This window comes from Stegastes partitus, unplaced genomic scaffold (assembly GCF_000690725.1).
Source record: "Stegastes partitus isolate 25-593 unplaced genomic scaffold, Stegastes_partitus-1.0.2 Scaffold1502, whole genome shotgun sequence".
NCBI lineage: Eukaryota > Metazoa > Chordata > Actinopteri > Pomacentridae > Stegastes > Stegastes partitus.
This window is the reverse complement of record NW_007579233.1, coordinates 22,665-42,277: the sequence shown is the minus strand read 5'-3', so window position 1 is coordinate 42,277 and position 19,613 is coordinate 22,665. Positions and strand designations below refer to the sequence as shown.

General features: G+C 41.6%; 1 protein-coding gene across 2 annotated transcripts in view; it reads right to left on the bottom strand.

Moving 5' to 3' along the window:
- Positions 1–18,392, bottom strand: part of LOC103370940 (semaphorin-4B) — a 53,640-nt gene extending 35,248 nt beyond the window's left edge. Inside the window, exons 1-2 of one of the 2 annotated variants that reach the window (XM_008300137.1) lie at positions 18,224–18,392; positions 2,500–2,941 (exon numbers count right to left, since the gene is read on the bottom strand). In XM_008300137.1, the coding sequence (XP_008298359.1) occupies positions 2,500–2,620 (121 nt within the window). In that variant the 5' untranslated portion in view covers positions 2,621–2,941; positions 18,224–18,392. Of the gene's footprint in view, positions 1–2,499; positions 2,942–16,607; positions 16,697–18,223 lie in introns of those variants that run through there. The other variant, XM_008300138.1, reaches the window with a different exon arrangement.
- Between the last annotated feature and the right edge of the window lie 1,221 nt (positions 18,393–19,613).

Sequence of the window (19,613 nt, the reverse complement as noted above, 5' to 3'; positions counted from 1 at the left end):
CTCGAGAAAACAGCCCGGGTCTCCCTTTTCTAACCAACAACACAAAGCAAAAAAATGAAGGTTTGAAGGGTTAACCTGCTTTACATGGTTGGTTCCAATGGCGCAAGTCGAACCCGAAGCTAGTTTATATACGAAATGTTTAGTATGTCGGTGATGCTGCGGGTCCTGTTTATGCAAAGCTGTGCTCTTATTGAATAGGTTACAATCAGCGCCAGTGACATTTAAATAAGATTTTCTCCCCCATGTTATCAGTTGAAAAGCATGTTGTCTCACACTACTACTTACACTCTCCAACTGACAACTTCAATCACTAACCGCTCGCGTCAAAATACATGAAATTTAGATTGTGAATGCCGAGCGGAGAGAAAAGCAAAGTGGGGGGAAAAAGAAACATCAGTGGTTTGCAAAATACTCACTTGCTGGGAACCAGCCTTGGGCCAATTTAATCCATTTAGCTCTTTGAGGAAAAAAAAAAAAAGAAGAAGTTAAATGGCTCAAGTATATGAAAGGTTGTTCTTGATGCCAATTTGAGGTGGTGCCTGTGAATCACAGGATGACGCCTCACCGAGTTGGCTGAGGAGCGAAGAAAACAGGCATCAGAGTGTGTTTTCAGGAGGGACGCGCTTCAGATTCAGACAGGTAGTGTTTACGGGGGCCAACACACACCTACACCATATAAGCCTACACGCTGGTTGCAGCTGGAACTGCATGGATGAGGGCAGAAATACATCGTAGAAAACGGGGAACTAATTATAAGAAGCAACTTGTTGGCTAAGTAAAACTGCATTTCAACAGCTACAACATCAGGATGTTGGAAAGTAGGTGTTGAGAGAGGCTTTCCTGAAAAGCAGTCAGCTTCCCCAGTGAGCCACATCCAAACAGCTACCTCATTTGTCATAAGCTCCCATAATGCATCAATCAATTACAACAAAAAAAAAAAAAAAGCTGCCAGCTGAACAAATACTGAAAAACAGCATCCATGTTGTTAAATTATAAAAGCTTAATCCACAGTTATTATAAAAAGAAGTGCTGCAGTCTGTGTGGAGTAATTACATACACTGATGAAGTCAGGTGCAAAAAGGTCTGCCATTCAATCAGTGGATTCGCCGGTAGAGACATTAAGTTTCCATTTGTGAGATAAACTGTTGCACTCAGCAGCGTATTACCCAAAGGTCAGCTAGAAGCAACAAGGGAGGAAGAAACAAGTGCTTTTGTAGGTATAGAGCCAGACTATGTGTGCAGCAGAATGACTGCTTGGCCTCGAATTATTGCGCTTTGTTTGCTCTTCACTCCGAGGAGTCACGTGTTACGGCACGCATATTTCCCCCCGTTGCTCCGTCAAAAAAAAAAGAAGCAACAAGACAGTAAATTTCATGCAAAATGACAGCTAATCCTAAAAAAGATCCTCAGGGAACAAAACTTATAATTGCATGTATTTATGAGAGGCGGTATTTTGTAGTGTAGATGTGCATGTGTGCATCTGGGCCTGCAGCCGCTTGCGGTCTCTCACATGTCTCTGCGAATGCACGGTCGCAAAGGCTGCTTCGCTGCGCACTTGTTGCAGCTGTGTTTGTTGCGTTTGCTCACCGCTGACCCAAATGATGTTATTTGTGTGGAATTGGCAATCTGCTAAGCCCCGCCCACATTAGTGAACAGTGGTATTTCTGTCGAGCTCTCTGTTCACACACAGCATTTGATATCCACAGTGACAACAGTGGTGCAAATTGAAATTTTTTGTGTCCCTTGGTCCTTCAGACAAAAGGAGACTCCTCATTTCTTGCTGATGAGTTAAATTACAACTGTTGTAGCAGGTTTCTCGTCTGTAGTGAGCATATTGTCCTTTGGCTGTCTTTTTTATCTTTCAAGCTGCCTCTCTTTAAAACAACAAACCTATAAAGGGCTCATAAATATACACTTGATGGACATAAAATCAGAATGAAAGACTGAGGCTAAAGCAGTGGGTAAAAAAAAAAAAAAAAGCATCTGTCATTTAATGATCTTTTGTTGACGACAGTGAAATAAAGAAATACTGGTCTTGTCTTGCAGTGCAGCTCCAGTCCTAGTTTTATACACCAAGTATGATAAGGAAATTTATGACACTCTAATTTAAATCTGTTCATGCTCCATCTGCTTGATTTGCATGCTTGGGACCGGCAAGATAGATGTTACATTTATGCTTTATTGTTGTGATTTTTTAAATTTGGGTTTCAATTTAAACATTACCAGAGAAAAGGCTTTTAAGGATTGGACATTTGCATCTTACATTAAATATATTTCTGACATTTTTGCGATTGGCTTTGTGTTTCTTTAAAGGATAAAAATGATGAAACTCTAACAGTCCCATGCAGACGCCCTCAGATTTAGGAGTGTGCTCGGAGGGTTTTAAGCTGATTGAGCATCAGCGGTCAGGGGAGGCGTTTAGCAGATGATTCATCATTTTTTTAAAAACTGGTGGAAAAAAACAAAACAAAAAGATGACAGGTGAATATTTTGACTTACTGTAGGAGAAGCTGATGCGCGGCGTGACGTCATCCTCTGTGGCCATCGCTGATTGGAGGCAGCTAGCCAATAGCAGCGCAGCGGCCAGGAGACAGTGGACAGTCGCAGCTAGTGTCCACATGGTTGCCTGATTCTCTACCACAGACTGACACAAATGCAAGCTGTTTATTTTAAGATTCCTCGGAATTCATTAAGCTCCTCTTGACTCCACAGAGCTTTATTTTCTCACTCCCATCTTCCTGCAGGCTGAGGGGGGTGAACGTGTCCTTGACTTGATTCTTGTACTCCCAGTGGTCCTTACACACGGTTAGCAGACTCTTAGCACAGAGAAGAGGAATCCTTTCCAGATTAAAGGCTGCTTGTTTTCATCCACTCGTGGTGCTCTTCGATGGATCAGCGCTAAGCTCCGACCTGTGGCCATTTAGTAAAAGTCATTTTGGATCTGTGGAGAGAGAGAGATAGGGGAGAGGGGAGAGAGAGAGAAGTTGTTTCTTTATGTCTGATCCAAGAACATGATAAAAAAAAAAAAAAGATGAAACACAAGCCAGAGCAACAGATCCATATCCAACTTTCTGACGCTACAACCAACAACTACAAAAGCAGAAACACTGATACATTTGGCTGGGGTTCATTCTGAGGATGGTGTGGATTTTACTGCATACGGCCCAGATTTGAGAGGAGAGTTCATCGGTTTTGACAGCAACAACAGCATCACCCAAAAATGACCCCCTCATCTCTGTGCCCTGAGACTTTAATACTGAACTGCAGCGCACAGCAACAACTATTTATGCTTGTACTGTTTACTTTACAACACACTGCCAAAGAAAAACTCAACTGAACTGATGGCTCAGACCACCAGCCAGCTGACACCAAAGCACTCATCATGCAGCAGCTTTCTCAAACGTTTAGGTGAATGTCCAACATGGTGTTTGCACTGCAGCCCGCAAAGTTTCTCTGCAAGTTAAAATGGCTGCTAGATTTTTTTATTTTTTTTTAAATCCCTGTATTTAATTATGCTGTCATCAACGACTGGTGAGAGATCCCCGACAAGATAATATGGGAGCCTGGCTCTAATTTTGCGGCTATGTGGGGAAATAAATGAAAGAACAGCGACTCCCAAGACAACTCTGTAATTTGTCACAAAGAGGCGCAATGAACAGATCAGCTCTCTGACTTTTATTGGCCTCATTGCGACTGTCCAGGTGAGGTGTGCCCGTTATGTAGATGTATGCTGATATTTTTAATCTAGCAGCGCGTCAGCTGTTTTGGAAAGCACTTGAAATAAGACCTACTCCCATCTGTCTCATCCCTCTTTGCTAAACAAACACAGGAGATAAGCTGTATGATTTTTTTCCCCCAAACACCATAATTAAACTTGAAAAATGTGTCTTCATAGTTGTCAGATCTGCAAGAAAAGCTTTTTTGTGTGTGCATCAGAGGGGCAAAAAAAATACAACACTGACCTTTAAAGGTGATTTGTTGAGATTCTTAGCAAATGTTAATTTACAGATGGAGTCAATATAAAGCTGCATCAGCATTCATTTGGAATCATGTTTGTGGCCATCTAGCAAATAGAAATCCAATACTCACTTTTCTTTTTGTTCTGTTTTTGGTCTCCACCAACAGCTGTGGGAAACAGCTTTTAAGCTGCTAAATGTTTCACCTTCATCAGCTAGCTGCTAACTTTGTCTGTTTGCCATTTGGCATTCTTCAGCAGGCAGTGGAGATGTTAAAGCTTTTCTGCTGAAAACAGATGCCTGGTATGGTATGAAAGCAGTGAGACGAAAAAAAAAGTGTAAAGTTGTCGCAAAACAAAAATGAGCTGAAACTGGCAACAACACTTAGACTGAGGTAAAGTTGTGTCTTAATGCCTTTCTACAACCGGAGACACTTTTCACATCATGTACAGTCAACTCAGTATCAATGTGTGCGCTGGTCCACAGTATTAAACACATTAATTTCACACACACACACAAAAAAGCTGTAAGACTGTGAGTCACTTGCAGCTTTTAGGGGCAACTTTTGAGGCAAGACTCATGGCAATTCAAGAAAAAAATGGAGCCTTGTGGTGAGCATCAGCGTATTTTAACCCAAACCATTATGTTCCTCCAAACTTACAGTCATTTGTGATGTCTAAACGTAACCAAGTAGTTGTGCAAGATAGCTAGAAAACAGCAGTGGAAAGTTAAAGTAAACAGTGATGCCAAGTTCCATTAAAAGAATAACCTTTCATTTATCCATCCATCCATTATCTATACTCCGCTTAATCCTCATTAGGATCATAGGGGGCTGGAGTCTATCCCAGCTGACTTAGGGTGAAGGCAGGGGACACCCTGGACAGGTCACCAGTCTATCACAGGGCTACACTTAGAGAGAGACAACCAAGCACACTCACATTCACACCTACAGACAATTTAGAATCACTAATTAACCTCAGCATGTTTTTGGATTGTGTGGGAGGAAGCCGGAGAACCCGGAGAGAACCCACGCTGCAAATAGGATGCAAACCAGGGATCTTCTAGCTGCGAGGCGATGGTGCTAACCACTGATCCACCTTGCAGCCCTAAAAACAGAACAAAGTGTAAAAATGATATGAAGTCATCTGCGCCAAGTGCCTCCACCTTCACGTCTCTAATGTGGACTGTGTCGCTCTTTTCATGTGCAAAGCAAAAGATATGCACAAGTCATTTTGGGGTGAAACATAGACTCAGGCTAGTAAAAAGGAAAAGGGCAAAAAAAAAAAGAGAGAAGAAAGTACAGCCTTCGTTCTTAAACGAATGTTTTTTTGCTGAGGACCAATGTAGTTTTTGCACATTTTGGTGTGAGACTGTGATGGCCCAGTCATCAACCCATCATCTGCTTTAATGCTTTACTTAACATGTTATTATATAGTGGCATGCAGACAATGACAGTGTAAAAACAAGCATATTTTACCACGGTAAGTCTTAGTTTAGCATGTGAGCGCGCTAGAATTTGATACCCTAAACACAAAAAACAGCTGAGGCTGACGGGAATGTCATTAGTTTTTCCTGGCATTTTCTTAGTAACAAAATCTCATCCAAAATTAAAATTCCGACTCAATAATGGTGCTGGATGAAAGTTTAGGGGATCACCAAAGTTGTTACAATTCATCTTAAGAATAAGAATTTTTATGGCTATCTATGCCATATTTGCACGATTCAAAGCACGCAGCTGCAGGTGAAATATTTAACAAGGCTTTTAAACCTACGAGAGAAAATTCTGAACTGATTCCTATGATTTTTACCAACATCCTGAGAGGAGAACAGGCACATCAGTCCAACACAATAAAGCCTGTTCCTGTGATATAACACAACTTATTGCCTGACAGAGCTGGATGTGTCCCTCGAGCACCCACATAGGTGGTAGCGTTTAGAAAGTAAACACTGGAGAGGACACGGCGACTCTTACATCACTGTAACAACTCCCAGAAGAGCTCATTCAAATATTTACGGTGGCTAATAAATCCGACAACAGTCCAGGACGAAAGCAGCGACCAGCCCCTGGTCGTCTGGTGAGACGGGGCCCTGCTGGGGCGTATTTTAAACTTCTGATCGGCCTGTCAACAGAATGCAGGATAAACAGAGATTCACATCCGTCCTGCTACCTGCCACTGCATCATCTGAACACTGGGCAGCTGACTTACACACCGCATCAGCATCCCACACTGGCACACTCTGTCCTTCCCCAGGGGTCTCCAGCAGTCAACCAATATGTCAGTGCCACTTTTCACTTCACTACCAGGCCTGTTCTGGTTCTTGCTGCTCCACTGAAGCTACCTGAGTCACTGGAGGCTGAAACATCCACCCACGATCCTGTAACACTTCCCTCCTCCCCCTCCTCCGGTGGTCCCTCTCATGCCTGCTGGGACAACAAGCACAGCAGCCCTGCGTGTGCCGTGTACCTCAGGTCTCCGTGTTCCCAGGGCATATCCTTATGTAACTTCGGCGGTCTTTTAAATTTTAATGAATAGAGAGGGGTGCTGTTGAGAGGGTTTCCTGCCACTCTGATAAATTAGGAAGCTCTTTGGCTAATTCTGTAGAGCAGTAATGCATAAAGAAATATCTCAACAATCGTGCACTGACCTTTTAGAGGAGCTGGTGCCCAACAAAGAGCACTCTGGGGTCACGAGAGATGTGTAACTTGAGATTTGGTCCAAATTGCATCCTGTACAGATTCCCAAAATAATTCGATTAAAATTGGGTCTAGAGTGAGCACCAGCTGTTCAGTTTAAGCTTCTCCATTTTTTTATTTTTTTAAACAATGACTTCAGACTAAGCCACATATGTTAGACCTGTAGTTTGTTCTCTCAGCTGCTGAAACACTGGACTCCATCATCAAGCAGGTGTCCTCAGTCAAAATATGAGTTGCGTCAATGTGAAGAGGCCCGTGCAGCAGACTGGGAAACATAAGGTATCTGGGGAGTTCAAAATACATGATGACTCATAAATGCTCATATAAGTGGGGCCAGCACCTGAGGAGGACTGGATGGATGCTCTGCACGCCTGAGGCAAATCTGTTCAGGCTTAGCAAGGGCATAAAGTGCAAGTAAACTGATGTAATGCTGCACTTGTCCTGTTTCCTTTTACATATTTTGTGGTGTAATATGTACACGTCCTTCAGTTTAATAAATCATGTCGTCTCCTAATCCATCCTGAAGAACAATGGAGTATGGATCTGACGAATAAAAGTCCTAAATATTAATAAGCATTAAATCATATTTGACAGCAAGTACTCGACCAAAGAAAGTGATCTTATTAGAGGCAACAATTATGGGACTTATAGGATTAGAGCTCTATTCAAGCAGAGCTGTTACTGTACAAGCGACCAACTATGCTCAATGCCACAGGACCCATCTGCTCATCTAGGCGAGGGTCTGCTGCTCCTTGTATCTGTGAAGGGTGAATCTGGTGCCATATTGCTTAAAGCTACAGATTCATTAACCTTTCGAACCTCCCTCGAGGCTCCCTATTAATACCTGCATCTGTTCACAGAGAGAAAGGATGTGACAGACACATTGGATGATAAACTCTGCCGGGTCGTGGCGAGTTCATTGGACAGGGAGCGGCATGAATGCTAACCATTTAGTGAGTTTGGTATAAAGGACCGGGCTTTGTTCTGGACTAGCAGCTCCCAATAACTCATCTCTGCAAAGTGACTCGTCTCACATTCAGTCTTTGGCATGGATCGAGGCACTTATGGAGATAATCAGCGGCCGGGCAGGACCCTGTGATGAGAGTACTATCACGGAGTTTGACATGAGGCTAGATTAGGCTGCGGTCCAATCCATTAACAGTATCATGAGTACATCTAAGTGAAAGGGAACTATGAAAGCATTTTAATTGAGCAGTTGCAATTAAATCTGAAACTGTCTCTCTGTTTTTTTGCCAGATTTAAGGGTGACTTTGGAAGACTATCCAGAAAGTATCAGTGTCTGCACCCAATAACATGTTAAAAAAAAAAAGACACCAAAAGGTTTAATTGTTTTCACAGGGTCAAATAAATGTTCTCATCTTGCAGTAAAGTGAGACAACATGGCCCCTTGGGTTCAGGTCACTATTCAGTTAAGATTTATGGAGCCATTATGTTTGGCAGAAAAGACCTCAGGAGGTGACTGACAAGGCAGAGACTCCTGCTGAGTCTGTCATTATAACTCACACTTATAGCAGCCTGTGTAGTCCAGTGGGCAGAGCAAAAAAAAATCAAGTGGGAGGATGTGCAGGGAGGTACATGTTTCCCCGAATGATCAATGGCTGGCCATTCAGTGGTCGACTAAGACACGTTTGCTAACTTATTGCGAACACGTGATCTTTTATCAAAAGTAGCATCTCAATAACATTCACACAACGATCTCCCAGCACATTGTTTCAAATTAAGAGCTAATTTACTGAATTTATGGAGTTACTACTACAGAATATATTAAAAGCTGCATGTCACATATTTCTGTAAGCAAGTACTTATTGCATATTACTCAAATAAGTTTTATTAACGCGTTAATACGGCACTGAGCATATCTGGAAACTAAATGCACAGCAAATATCAACCCTCTGCCCAACATTAAACTGCTAAAACAGCAAAAACAGAGCAAGGAATCTGCGGTAACCACATTTTCCGTCAATGCAAGACTGCCTTCTAGGTTTTCACACCTTACCAGGGGAAAGGTGGACACAGGGTTTCATTGTGATTGAACTACTCACATAGTATTGGCTTGATATATAAACAAAGTTTACTCCTTTACTACTAATCTTTAAAACCATGTAGTCCATCTGATTCTAACTTATTAAACAGATGATAAAGGACAATACATGATTGAAAACTTACTAAACTTTACTAAGACTGGATTCTTCAGTCGTTATCGTGCATGTATTAGGAACAGCACTGTGTTCGGCACTTTGTGGAGGCGCGTGGCACCACATTAACTCCCAGTCCCTGCCCACCTGGGAATGATACAAAGGGGAATAAAGAGGAAGATTTCAGCTGAGCAGACTGCTCCCAGCACCAAGAAAAGCAGACTGCTAAATAAATCACGACCGCGTTAAAAATAAACCGTAAGCACCCCGTGCAGCAGTCGAGACAGCAGCGATTGTTTCCTAAGCCGGCAGAGCTCATAGTAAATTCATCATCACAGTGACTCAGTGAGTTTACACAACGTCAAAGCATGAATCAGCATGTCTGGATGAGAGAGCTCAGTGATAAAGATGTCAGGCGAAGAAGAGGAGAAGATGACTGTAATGACATCACTGTTTGCAAACTACAGTGCACACTGGCAGGTAGACAAAGCTCTTCGTCCACTGTGACTGCAAATTAGGGGCTGGGCAACAAAAGATGGCCATATGTCCTGGCAATAGACACTTTATCATTAGCAATAAGAAAATCATCACATGGAATGTTCCATAGTTTCACTTAAGTTGCCCTGACATCAGTATAAACCTTTTTAAAATAAACCTTCTTTACCGATGGCCTTTATTAAAAATAGGTCAGGTAAAACAATCGCTAATTATTAACATTGACTGATATGAAACATTCAATCATGATAAATTCTTTAGCTATACATACTGCTGATACACCTATTTATACTGAACCCAGCCCAGGGCAGGAAAGGTGTCTCAGTGTCACCATGTTGGTCTAATGCTGTCATCGTCAGCTGTAAAACATCCAAACAAGTCGCTAAAAGGTCTGTGGAATTTTAAAAACAGGAAATCCACACTAAGATATGGCTTAAGTGTTGAGTAAACCTACAATGCGAAAGTGGCTCATTGCTTTCTTGGCTACTGTGTTTATCAGAAAGAAATCTCCAGGATATCCTCTCACAGAAGCTTTTGAGCAGTTTTTAATATGCACAAGTTACTCATAACAAGCAGAACACAAGGCAAGCCCTGGAAGAAGAAGAAAAAAAAAAAGAAAAGCGCCTTTCCATCAAGATATTGTTTAGTTTTTGATTCTTAAAAAGGAAATTCCTGTAGAGCAGGAAATTAAATGCTGATTAAATGTAAGTATCCTAAAAAAAAAAAAAAAAAGAGTAAAAAAGTACAAAAGTAAAGGGATCAATAGGGCATCAGCTACTCCAATAAGTCTGATCATCAGAGGCTTGCTTTCTGCATACCATTTTTTTCCCCTACAATGCATTTTGCAAGAAAAAAACAAAACAAAACAAAACGCACAATACAACCACAGAGAAAAATGTTTTTCTATTGTCTCTCCAATATCATTTCCTCCCTGCAGGTAACATGATTTTCTCTTGGCACTGAAACCGACCGAGGCCTCTGTGCCAGCACCCAGCAGAAGAGATTTTAACCCGGTATAAAGTAAAAACCTTTATGCACGCTCCAACTTTTAGGTCTGTAATATGGAACAGCTGCAAACTGAAGATTCAGGATCTTGATGCCTACAGGCAAAGTTCCTCTGAAAGAGACAAATTAGTTTAAACGGCAGAAAAAAACAGATCTGACTGCTAATCAGTAGCCATTGATTCAACGTATCCCTCTCCATTTCCTCTACACTAATGTGTTTCTCTTAATGACAACAAGTGGCCGACGATTTAGGCTACGAGACTTCTATCTTTTTTTTGTTTTGGTCGATATCTCAAAAAGGTACTCGGGAGACTTGGACGCAAACACAAAATTGTAAAGATCTGAGCATTTTCACACACTACAATGCGAGCTGTATCCCGTCCCTATTCCCATCGCACCATTCCGGGCATTATTTCCTGGACACAACAGGATGCGTCGTCTGACATTAAAATGGAAGTCTCCAAGAACGGAAACTCAATTAAATACTCAATTATTTATTCACATGTGTGATCCCAGATTGATATTATGAGGAAGACGACTTCTCTCAGCATGCATTATTAATTATTCACGGAATGGTCTTTGTGTTGATGACTGGCTGTAATGCATCCTGCTGCGGTGCGTCCCCTGTGCATTCAAAGGCAGAATAATGATGGTTTTTCAAATGATGAAAATACTGGAAATTTTAAACAAATTAGTTTTTTGCCGTGGAAAAAAAAAAAAGAAGCCTCCGACCACACAAAGCGTACTGACATGAAAGCATTTAGTGATGGGATGAGCTGCCAAAGCTGCCCAATGCTCTGAAATGGCTTCTTCAAATAACAGAAAATGTGCAGAATTCGATCATTTGCTTGTGGTTTAAAACACACACGGAGGGATTGCGTTCAGTAAAACCTTTCCTCCACACCTATAAAAATGCCCATACATACCAACCATATCACATTACAGGCACACACAAGCAACATGACTATCATTAGTAGATATTCATCTGTTGATATCAGACACTTTATGTCCATAAAGGTATTTGTAGACTGCAGGCTAATCGGAATTTGACTCATGAGCTTCTTGAGCACCGCAACAAAACTTGCAATAGAACATGAAATCCATTTTAGGTGTCCACCAGAGTGCATATACTAGTAAATGCATTCACGTCTTTGCATCAAACCACCTTCTCTCATGTTAATCAGTTACCAGGCTTGGCATTGAATATGCCCTAATTGGCTTGGCATGACCCTAAGCTAGCAGACAGATCTGTGTTAATTGTTTAACTGCAGTACGTGCGCTGCTTCCATGATCCTGTCACGTCTTCGTCTCAGACTCAAAGGCGTTCATTGAAAGGCGGCGACGAACTGAGCGATTTTCACATCCCTGTGTGGCATCTTTAAGGTTAGCCAGGGGACTTGTCTTTGTGTGACATTTATTCCAACATGCTATATCCACACTGTGCTGAAATGAAGAGCAAAGAGCGAGATGTGACACCACTTTCGGTGTGATCCTAAGCTCGAATAGGCTCTGAGGAATATTCAAACTCTCTTTTACATTAGTGTACTGCTCAGCTTTGCTGTGCAGGAAGTAGCAATTATCATTTCAAACGAGTGAGTGAAGCAGAACTGGCAGAGGAGATAAGTGCTTAAAGGAGAGTTAGGGTCACCTTATTCCCTCTGATACAGCCTTGCCCTTGCCTCAAATTATTCAAGCCTGACGGGGAACGGTGGGAGATCGGTTCTCGAAAAACTTGCAAAGCGTCAATAATGAGCTGTGCGTCAGTCAGAACGCAGTGTGATGGGAGGCATAATTTCCCACTCGACACAGCTCCGTTACAGAAACTATGGGAACCTTTGGAGATGTCAAAGCCACTTATGAAGAAATAACTTCACTGCACTGAAAAAAATAATTGCTATTAGACTACAAATTCACTGGAAAATAGATTACGCTAATCTCCTTTTGTTTATTATGTGCTTCTGGGCTGAAAAGCTCTCCACACTTTTAACCTGATGACCTATTTCGACTAATGAAGTGTACTGACCAATCAGGAAATCCTCATGATGAGAGCTCAACATTTTGCCTTTGGGTGGGAACAGCACAAAAAAAAAAAAAAGAGAGTGCGAGAGAGCGAGAGACAGGAATTTAAATTTCCACTCACTTAAGGCTCTACAGCTTGACAGAACTGAATTTAATGACTGTCCAAAGACGTCAGCAGGAAGAAAAAAAAGTATTTCATTTATTTTTTTTTGCCATTCTGGTCTCTGTGTGACTATCTCGCCCAGATATATGAGGGAGGCTGTCGCTACGAAGGCTCCAAATGACCACAACACAGGACAGCATCTCATTCATCTGCAGGCTTGATGATGATGTCAGTCAAGACTGTGAACAAACTCTGTGACGTGACAAAGGAGAGTCCAAGATTTACCGTCATGTAATCACACAATGGAGGTCTTTGTGAGGTCTGGACCGAGCTTTGTTAGCATCACAGTTCATCTGCTAATTACGCCATCAAATCCAAAGGCTTGGCTATCCATACTAGACTATTCATCTCATGACTTACACGTCGAGTCTGGGGAGGGGCACGATTAATCCCTGTAGTTAAACCGATGTGAGGACTCATTTCTTTACACGATTTGACAAGCAGGGCAATAGGATTTAAAGGCGTATCAGATGACTGTTTTCTGTTTCTGGCCTCCGCTTCACCTTGTCAGACCCAAACTGCAAAACGCTTCAGCATTCAGGTACAAATTTCGACGATCGTGACCACTAGCCTTGACCACAAAACTGTTCACATTACTCATCCCAAGTGGAAACATGACACAGTTTGTCTGAGTCATTTGTCAGTTTTGCCGCTTCAAGGCAGTTGGCTGTTTACTCTCGGTAAACATGTCGACTTCAAAAGGAACAGCTGAAGCACTTCTGCTTTGTTTACTGTCAGGTATGGGCTCCGTCTTTGTCTTCGCGAGCGGTCGCCGCCAATAAAGGAAGTAATAAGTCAACAGTGTCGTCCCTTCTGGCAACGCTCCCGCTGATAGTAGCTGATATCCCCTACACATGGGACAGATAGGGAATGGTGTCATAATAAATGTGTTCCAGTCTAATCTATAATAGTTATGAAGGGGGAATAATTGGAAATGATTAGAAAGGTTTTGAACATTATGATGAATTGATTTCCAAAGAACCACTGCAATAGAAGACAAAATGAACCTATTTTTTTTATAATGAAGGGATTGAACAGAAATGACTCAGCGGGGAGTAGGGCTGAAAAAAATATTAATAATAGTAATAATAAGATGTTCTTTGGGCCCTTTTTCTGGACGGAAAAAGTGCAAAGACATATATCAGGTCCTATATTGCGCCTCGTTTTTAGCAAATTAATCAAAGTCCCGTGTGCCCCCACAGTGCGTCTTCTAGTGTTTTTTGGCTCAAAGTACTGCTTAGATAGTTCATTTCACCATGACTATAAAACCTGTGGTTTGTTTAAGACAGGCTGTTTGAGCAGTTACTGGTCCCGCGCCTTTTAGGAAAAACGGTCACAGTTAGAGCTGGACGGTTATTGGTTAGTTTGTTGTTACATCCTAACCTGGTCAAAGTCGTTGTGAAGTTACGATGCTAACTAGCAGTGGGAGGGTTAAGGAATGGCAGATGTAAACATAATTATAACTTAACAGCTTGGATTTACCACGTCCAAGTTCATTCACAACTACAAGAATACAAACAGATTTTCACCATATGGGAGCTTTAATTATTTCAAATAATTTTCTTCACTGCCTTTGTTTCAGTTTTGCCCCAAATCTTGGCGCGGAGCAACCCGTTGATCGGTAAAATAGCTTGACACCACTGGTATGACTGTAAGGCTAGTTTTGTACTGTCTGTGAGAGATCTCCAGAGAGAGCAAATTTCATCATCAGAGAAAGTATGCGAGGATCTTTACAGACATCCTGCAATTTGTTGTGACTCCACAATGCTCGTGTGCATGTGGAATAAGTAGACACCAATCTACAGAGTATGTATACAACTTGGGCTACAAAACAATATGTGCATCGTATAGTCTCTGTTTAAATGTCGCTACCTGCACATGCCTATGAATGAGTGTGCACCAGCACACCCCCTAAAACATAGAAAAAAAGCAACTCATATTAATTGCATTTTTTTTAAATCATCACAATGGACATGAAATAAATGGTGCATTATGTAGCCCCATAATCATCACTGTGTTCTGCCCTCCAGCTTTCCCCACCAATGATTTCCCCACAAGTCTTAATCTAACCCAGTTTTCTCTACTGATACATGCTTAAATCAATACATGATTGTCACTTAATATGAGATCACGTGAAACGACTTGATTCCTGACAAGTCAAAGAAAAACTGGACGCACAGATGGAAGCAAGACACAGTTTGTAAAAGTGTTGGAACAGAAGCGTTAAGAGTTGTGTCTGGAAAGAAATAAAGCTGCAGTGTTCCCCTCAATAAATGGGCTGTTTATCCAGCTCAGCACACTTTTTCTTTAATTGCAAACGCCTGATAACTTTACCCTCCCGCCATATGCAGGGATACAACTTATTTGTTTTCATAGTCCAAATAATAGGAGACTATTCAGTAATTTCCCATGTAAATACTCCATCTCAAGACAATCTGGAGGCAAAATAAAAACACAATAACTGTATCCATATCACCCCCGAATGAAACACAAGATACGGTTATCAGCAGATTCTGAAAGGAAAACATTCCAGGCACATAGCAGGTCTGTTTTCCATTACAAAGTCACAGTTTATCTTTTTCTCTGCGTTTCTTTCAAAACAAGAGAGGGAAAAATGAGAAGACATTAATTTCTCTCTGGAGAAGAACATGTTGCATAACATGTTTCCAGTCCGAAGACAGACACCTCAGTTAAGCCTTCCTGCGTGTCGCTGCAGAGGCCACGTCTGTGGAACTTAAATACTTGTCAGACAGACACAATGACAGAAACATTCCTTCACAATAAACCTGAATAGGTCATTGTGTCTTATCCAGTCTGGTTCTGCAACTCTGCTCCCAACTATAAGCTCACCATAGAGATGCTATTGAAATATTACAGGATTATGATGACTTAAGGAGGCTCTAAGGTTACATCACTTAATCAACACTGTCTGCAACGTCGAATCTTCAGGATAAACAGCGCACAAACCAGATTATGCCGTGTATTTGTTTCTTGGAAACTGAGCAGGGGTGGGAGTCTCAGAGTAACTCATGATACGATGACGCATTGCACACAATACCAATTATATCACGATACAATGATTTCTGGACACTCGATATGTTGTGAGAAGAAAAAATAATACTCCTTAAGGGGAAAAAAGCAAGAATGATATGTGTATTTACTGCATTGAGGTGTCAGTGTGTGTAGTAATTATCATTATTCAATTCTCTGATTTGCTTTCCACCACTGTCTGCTATTTTCCCCTCCGAGATTCTTCGTCTTCACCATCTTTTACCCTCATTCACTTAATAAGTGCCACCATGAGCATGTAGTGAATCCAGGATGCCAAACTTGATGTAGGAATCTCACTTAGAGTGCCTGTATGTGACCATAAAAATATCAGCATTTGATGTCAATGTATCGATAGTGTATCCCAAAAGGAAGTAATCTGATATATCGCTGTATCAATATTTTGTCCCACCCCTAAAGCACAGTTGTGTAAACATACAGTACGTCTATTACGACTGTTGTAATTCTGTGGCTGAGTACTGATAAGCATTGAAGTGCAGTTCCAGACTCTGAAGCTGTGTGAACACTGATGACTGGGCATGACAAATGCAGTTGGAACACATGTTTTTTACAATCAAAAACAGACCCGTTTGTGAAAGTAATGCCAAAGTGTCACGCAACAGGAAAATGTAGGAAATCTCATTTGTCAAAAAAACTTTCAGGTTCATCAGGATATTCTCAGAAAGGCATCACCTGCATTCAGAGCCCAGCATCTAAAGCCCTGCAGGGCCTGGCCAGCTCTTCTGCAGCAGTACCTGCAGGCCAAACTGGACATGAATGGCCTTGCAACTGCAAACAAAGCTATGCAAGGACACAGCAGAGACAGTCAGCAAACAGGTCTTCAGCCAAGTTTTAGTGAATGCGAACCATTAAACCTTATCACCAATGTGTAAAGGCAAAGTGTGACTTTTCACAGTTTAGGGAGCATTAACGCTAAAAGAATTCGTGTGGATTCCTCCAGCTGAGGCCCCTCCACTGCTAAATGTTTCAGCTGCAGCAAAACCTCAGAGAAAACAAAACTACATGGGATTTTTACACACAGTTCTTTCCATTTGGAACGGACAACAAACCCTTTTTGAAGTCTTTTGCACAAACTCAGCACAGCTGATGAAACGGCAGCGTGGCTGGCTTCATGTCTGTCCTGTCCCTGGGTGCAATCTGGCTGCAGCCCAGCAAAATGACTGTTTTCCCACATCTCAGCATTGTGCTGCTGCACAGGGACTCCGAACACACAAGTTCCCATCAGCCTGCACTGAGAAATTCCAGTCTCTCTGGACACTATATGGGATATCACTAATCTTCTGGGGGTTAAAAGCAGCAGAGTGTCTCCCCTCCACCGGTTTCCACTTCCCCTCTAACTCTTCACCACAACCTCTCCACATGCTGACCATTCCTCTGAAGTTGTTACAGTGGGTGGAGTGTTGGGTGGAGACTGTGTGTTTGTTTTGAGTGTTTGAATGTGTGGGTGGGGGTCTGTGCGTGCATAAGTGTGTGTGTTTCAGAGGAAAAAGGGAGGATGGGGTGAAGCACGCATCGTGATGCATTTGCACATGCTTCCAGAGAAAAAGGTTTCTTCAGTTTAGTTTACAGTAAGAGTATCAGTGTTATTGATACAGTATCACGCAGCGGCAGCAGTTTGATTCCAACAAAGCATATCTAAACATTCAAAGCCCTCTGCTCTCACATGCATCATAACCATAACCATATCCATAACCACCAGATTTGGTCCAGCAGCTCAGAATAAAACACAGACTTCACAAGCAATCCTCGCTGAAGACAAATACAGAGAAAATGGGATGTTTTATGGAAGGTTGGGCTGCGTTTGGCTCATTGAAATGTGGAGTGATATGGGAGGTATGTCAACACATTGTACAACATGCCAGCAGAGATAAGACGAGGCAACTATTTGGAGAAGAACGAGAGGAGCCAAGCAAGGTGTCATTAAGCAACTGTAAAGTCTCCCTTCCAAAAAAAAAAAGGTTCCTCATGGTGTTCACAGAAATGTCTGATTTACTCAGGGCTTAGCAGCAGCAACATTTTCAGATGTTTCTGGAGAGTCTGGTGAAAATTAAACCAGAGCCAGATCATCAGGCCTATTTCTGGTTTGTTGTTTCTTTGGGCTGGATGCAAATAGCAGCTGTTTACCCACATGGATAGACAGAAAACAGAGGGGCAAGTCCATCAGGCTGTCTCCCCCACCTACATGCAGCTTGTTGCTTTTTGTTTTTTTCTTTTACAACAGTGCAGAAAATAACTGCCAGACCTCCAGTGCAATTAGTTTCCAATCTGATCTATAAATCATAATCTTGTTTGGGAGCGATGGCACCCTTCATGAGTCCCATCAAGCGCATCTGTGATGGAAACGGCAGCTTTGAGGTGAGCAAGACCACAAACTGCATGTAAAAACACATTTAAAATCTGTTTTTATCGACTATAGTAAGAGGAAACACCTCCAGTAAAAGCAATTTTGTTAGAAAACCCTCATTTGCGCTTTAAAGATCATCGTCTTAGAATAAATTGCTTCAACAGAATATTCAGAAATTGCATTTATTCCAGGCTAAAGAGATTTTTCCCCCCCTTCTAATAAAATAAAATAAAATAAAATCAGCTGCACTGCATTTTATCTCTTGTAAAGGTGTTTAACGTGGAACCCAAAGAGGAGCGAGCAGCTGCGTAAAGATCTCACCATCCACGAGCTGCGGCGCGCAAAAGCTCCGGTCTCAGCTGAAAGTCTTCTGGAAAAACCTGTCGATAAATGAGCCGAAGTTAACAACTAAAATCCGCTGTTAGGTCGAGCGATGAGTCCATTAGAGTGTCCGTGAAGTAAAGTCCATCCTCTGTGCGCATCGAGGCGAGCCTCCTCCACTACAAACTAAACGCTGCTCGCTTTCAAGCCTCCAAACTTTGGCTCCTCCCTCAGCACACGCTGCCTGCCCGCAGCCACTCAGAGCTGTGGAGCACATGTGCAGCCACAGAGTGAAGAGGAACCCAGGTCATATGTCACACTTCCCCCTCAGCCATATGTACAGAAATGACCAAGAAAAGGTGGTAAAAAGATGTAAAAGTTACACATAAGTCCTTTGGAATATAAGAAAGTCTTAAGTTTGAATTCTTTGCTGCAAATGTTTCAACAGAATTCTTTTTTTTGGGTCAGACTTCAAACATTTGTGTGCAGAGATCCAATTTGTTTTTAATTTCTGAAAACAACATTTAAAAGAAATTTAGTTCTATTTATCTGGAGATTGAGTGAGCTCCAATGACTAAAAGGGAGTGTGAAAACCTCAACACTGCCATGAAGTTGGGTTTTTTTGCCCCTCCATCTGTCCAACTTGTGTTGAAGGCCAAAAAAAAAAAAAAGGGAGTTGATGATGACAACTGAGAGCGTCCAATCAGAATTAAAGGGGATTATGTACAAAAGAAAAGAAAACGAGCACAACTCGATGCAAAACAGCTAAAAATGAGGAGTTAGTTTGTCTTTTTTTTGTTGTTGTTTGTTTTATAGCCAATACTGATTGTTTGGAATCAAGGATACCAAGAACTTTTGGAACCGATACACATTGGCAGAAAAAAGGAAAATCTTAAATTTAAAATACCACAAAGGTCATGATGCGTAACTGATCAGATTCGGTTGGTGGAGGCCACAGACACAGGTGGCTGCAGCAGAGCCAAAGAAGCACATTTTTAATTTTTGTGATCAGGAAATGTTTACAAAAAAAACTAATATAGATTACTGGAAAACTGCTAAATATCAAATTCAATATTCACTCGACACCTTCTGAAAATGTAGAAAAAATAATATTTCACAGCAAAAAGTGTATTACAATGTATAGGAATCGCATGCGTTTTGAGTAGTTTATCTCTGAAAAATATTCCGTACTATATATCAAATGTCATTAAAGTTTCCTGCTGTGTTTTCTTGAGTTTCCTTTTCTCTCTCTTCTCAGGGCCACGTTGCAGCCATCAAACAATGAATGACAAGTGAGAGCGTCCACCACAAAGAGAATTACAGGGGATTATGTAGAAAGGCAAAGACCTGAGCACAACCAAACTCAGCCATTCATGTAATCTCTTTTTGG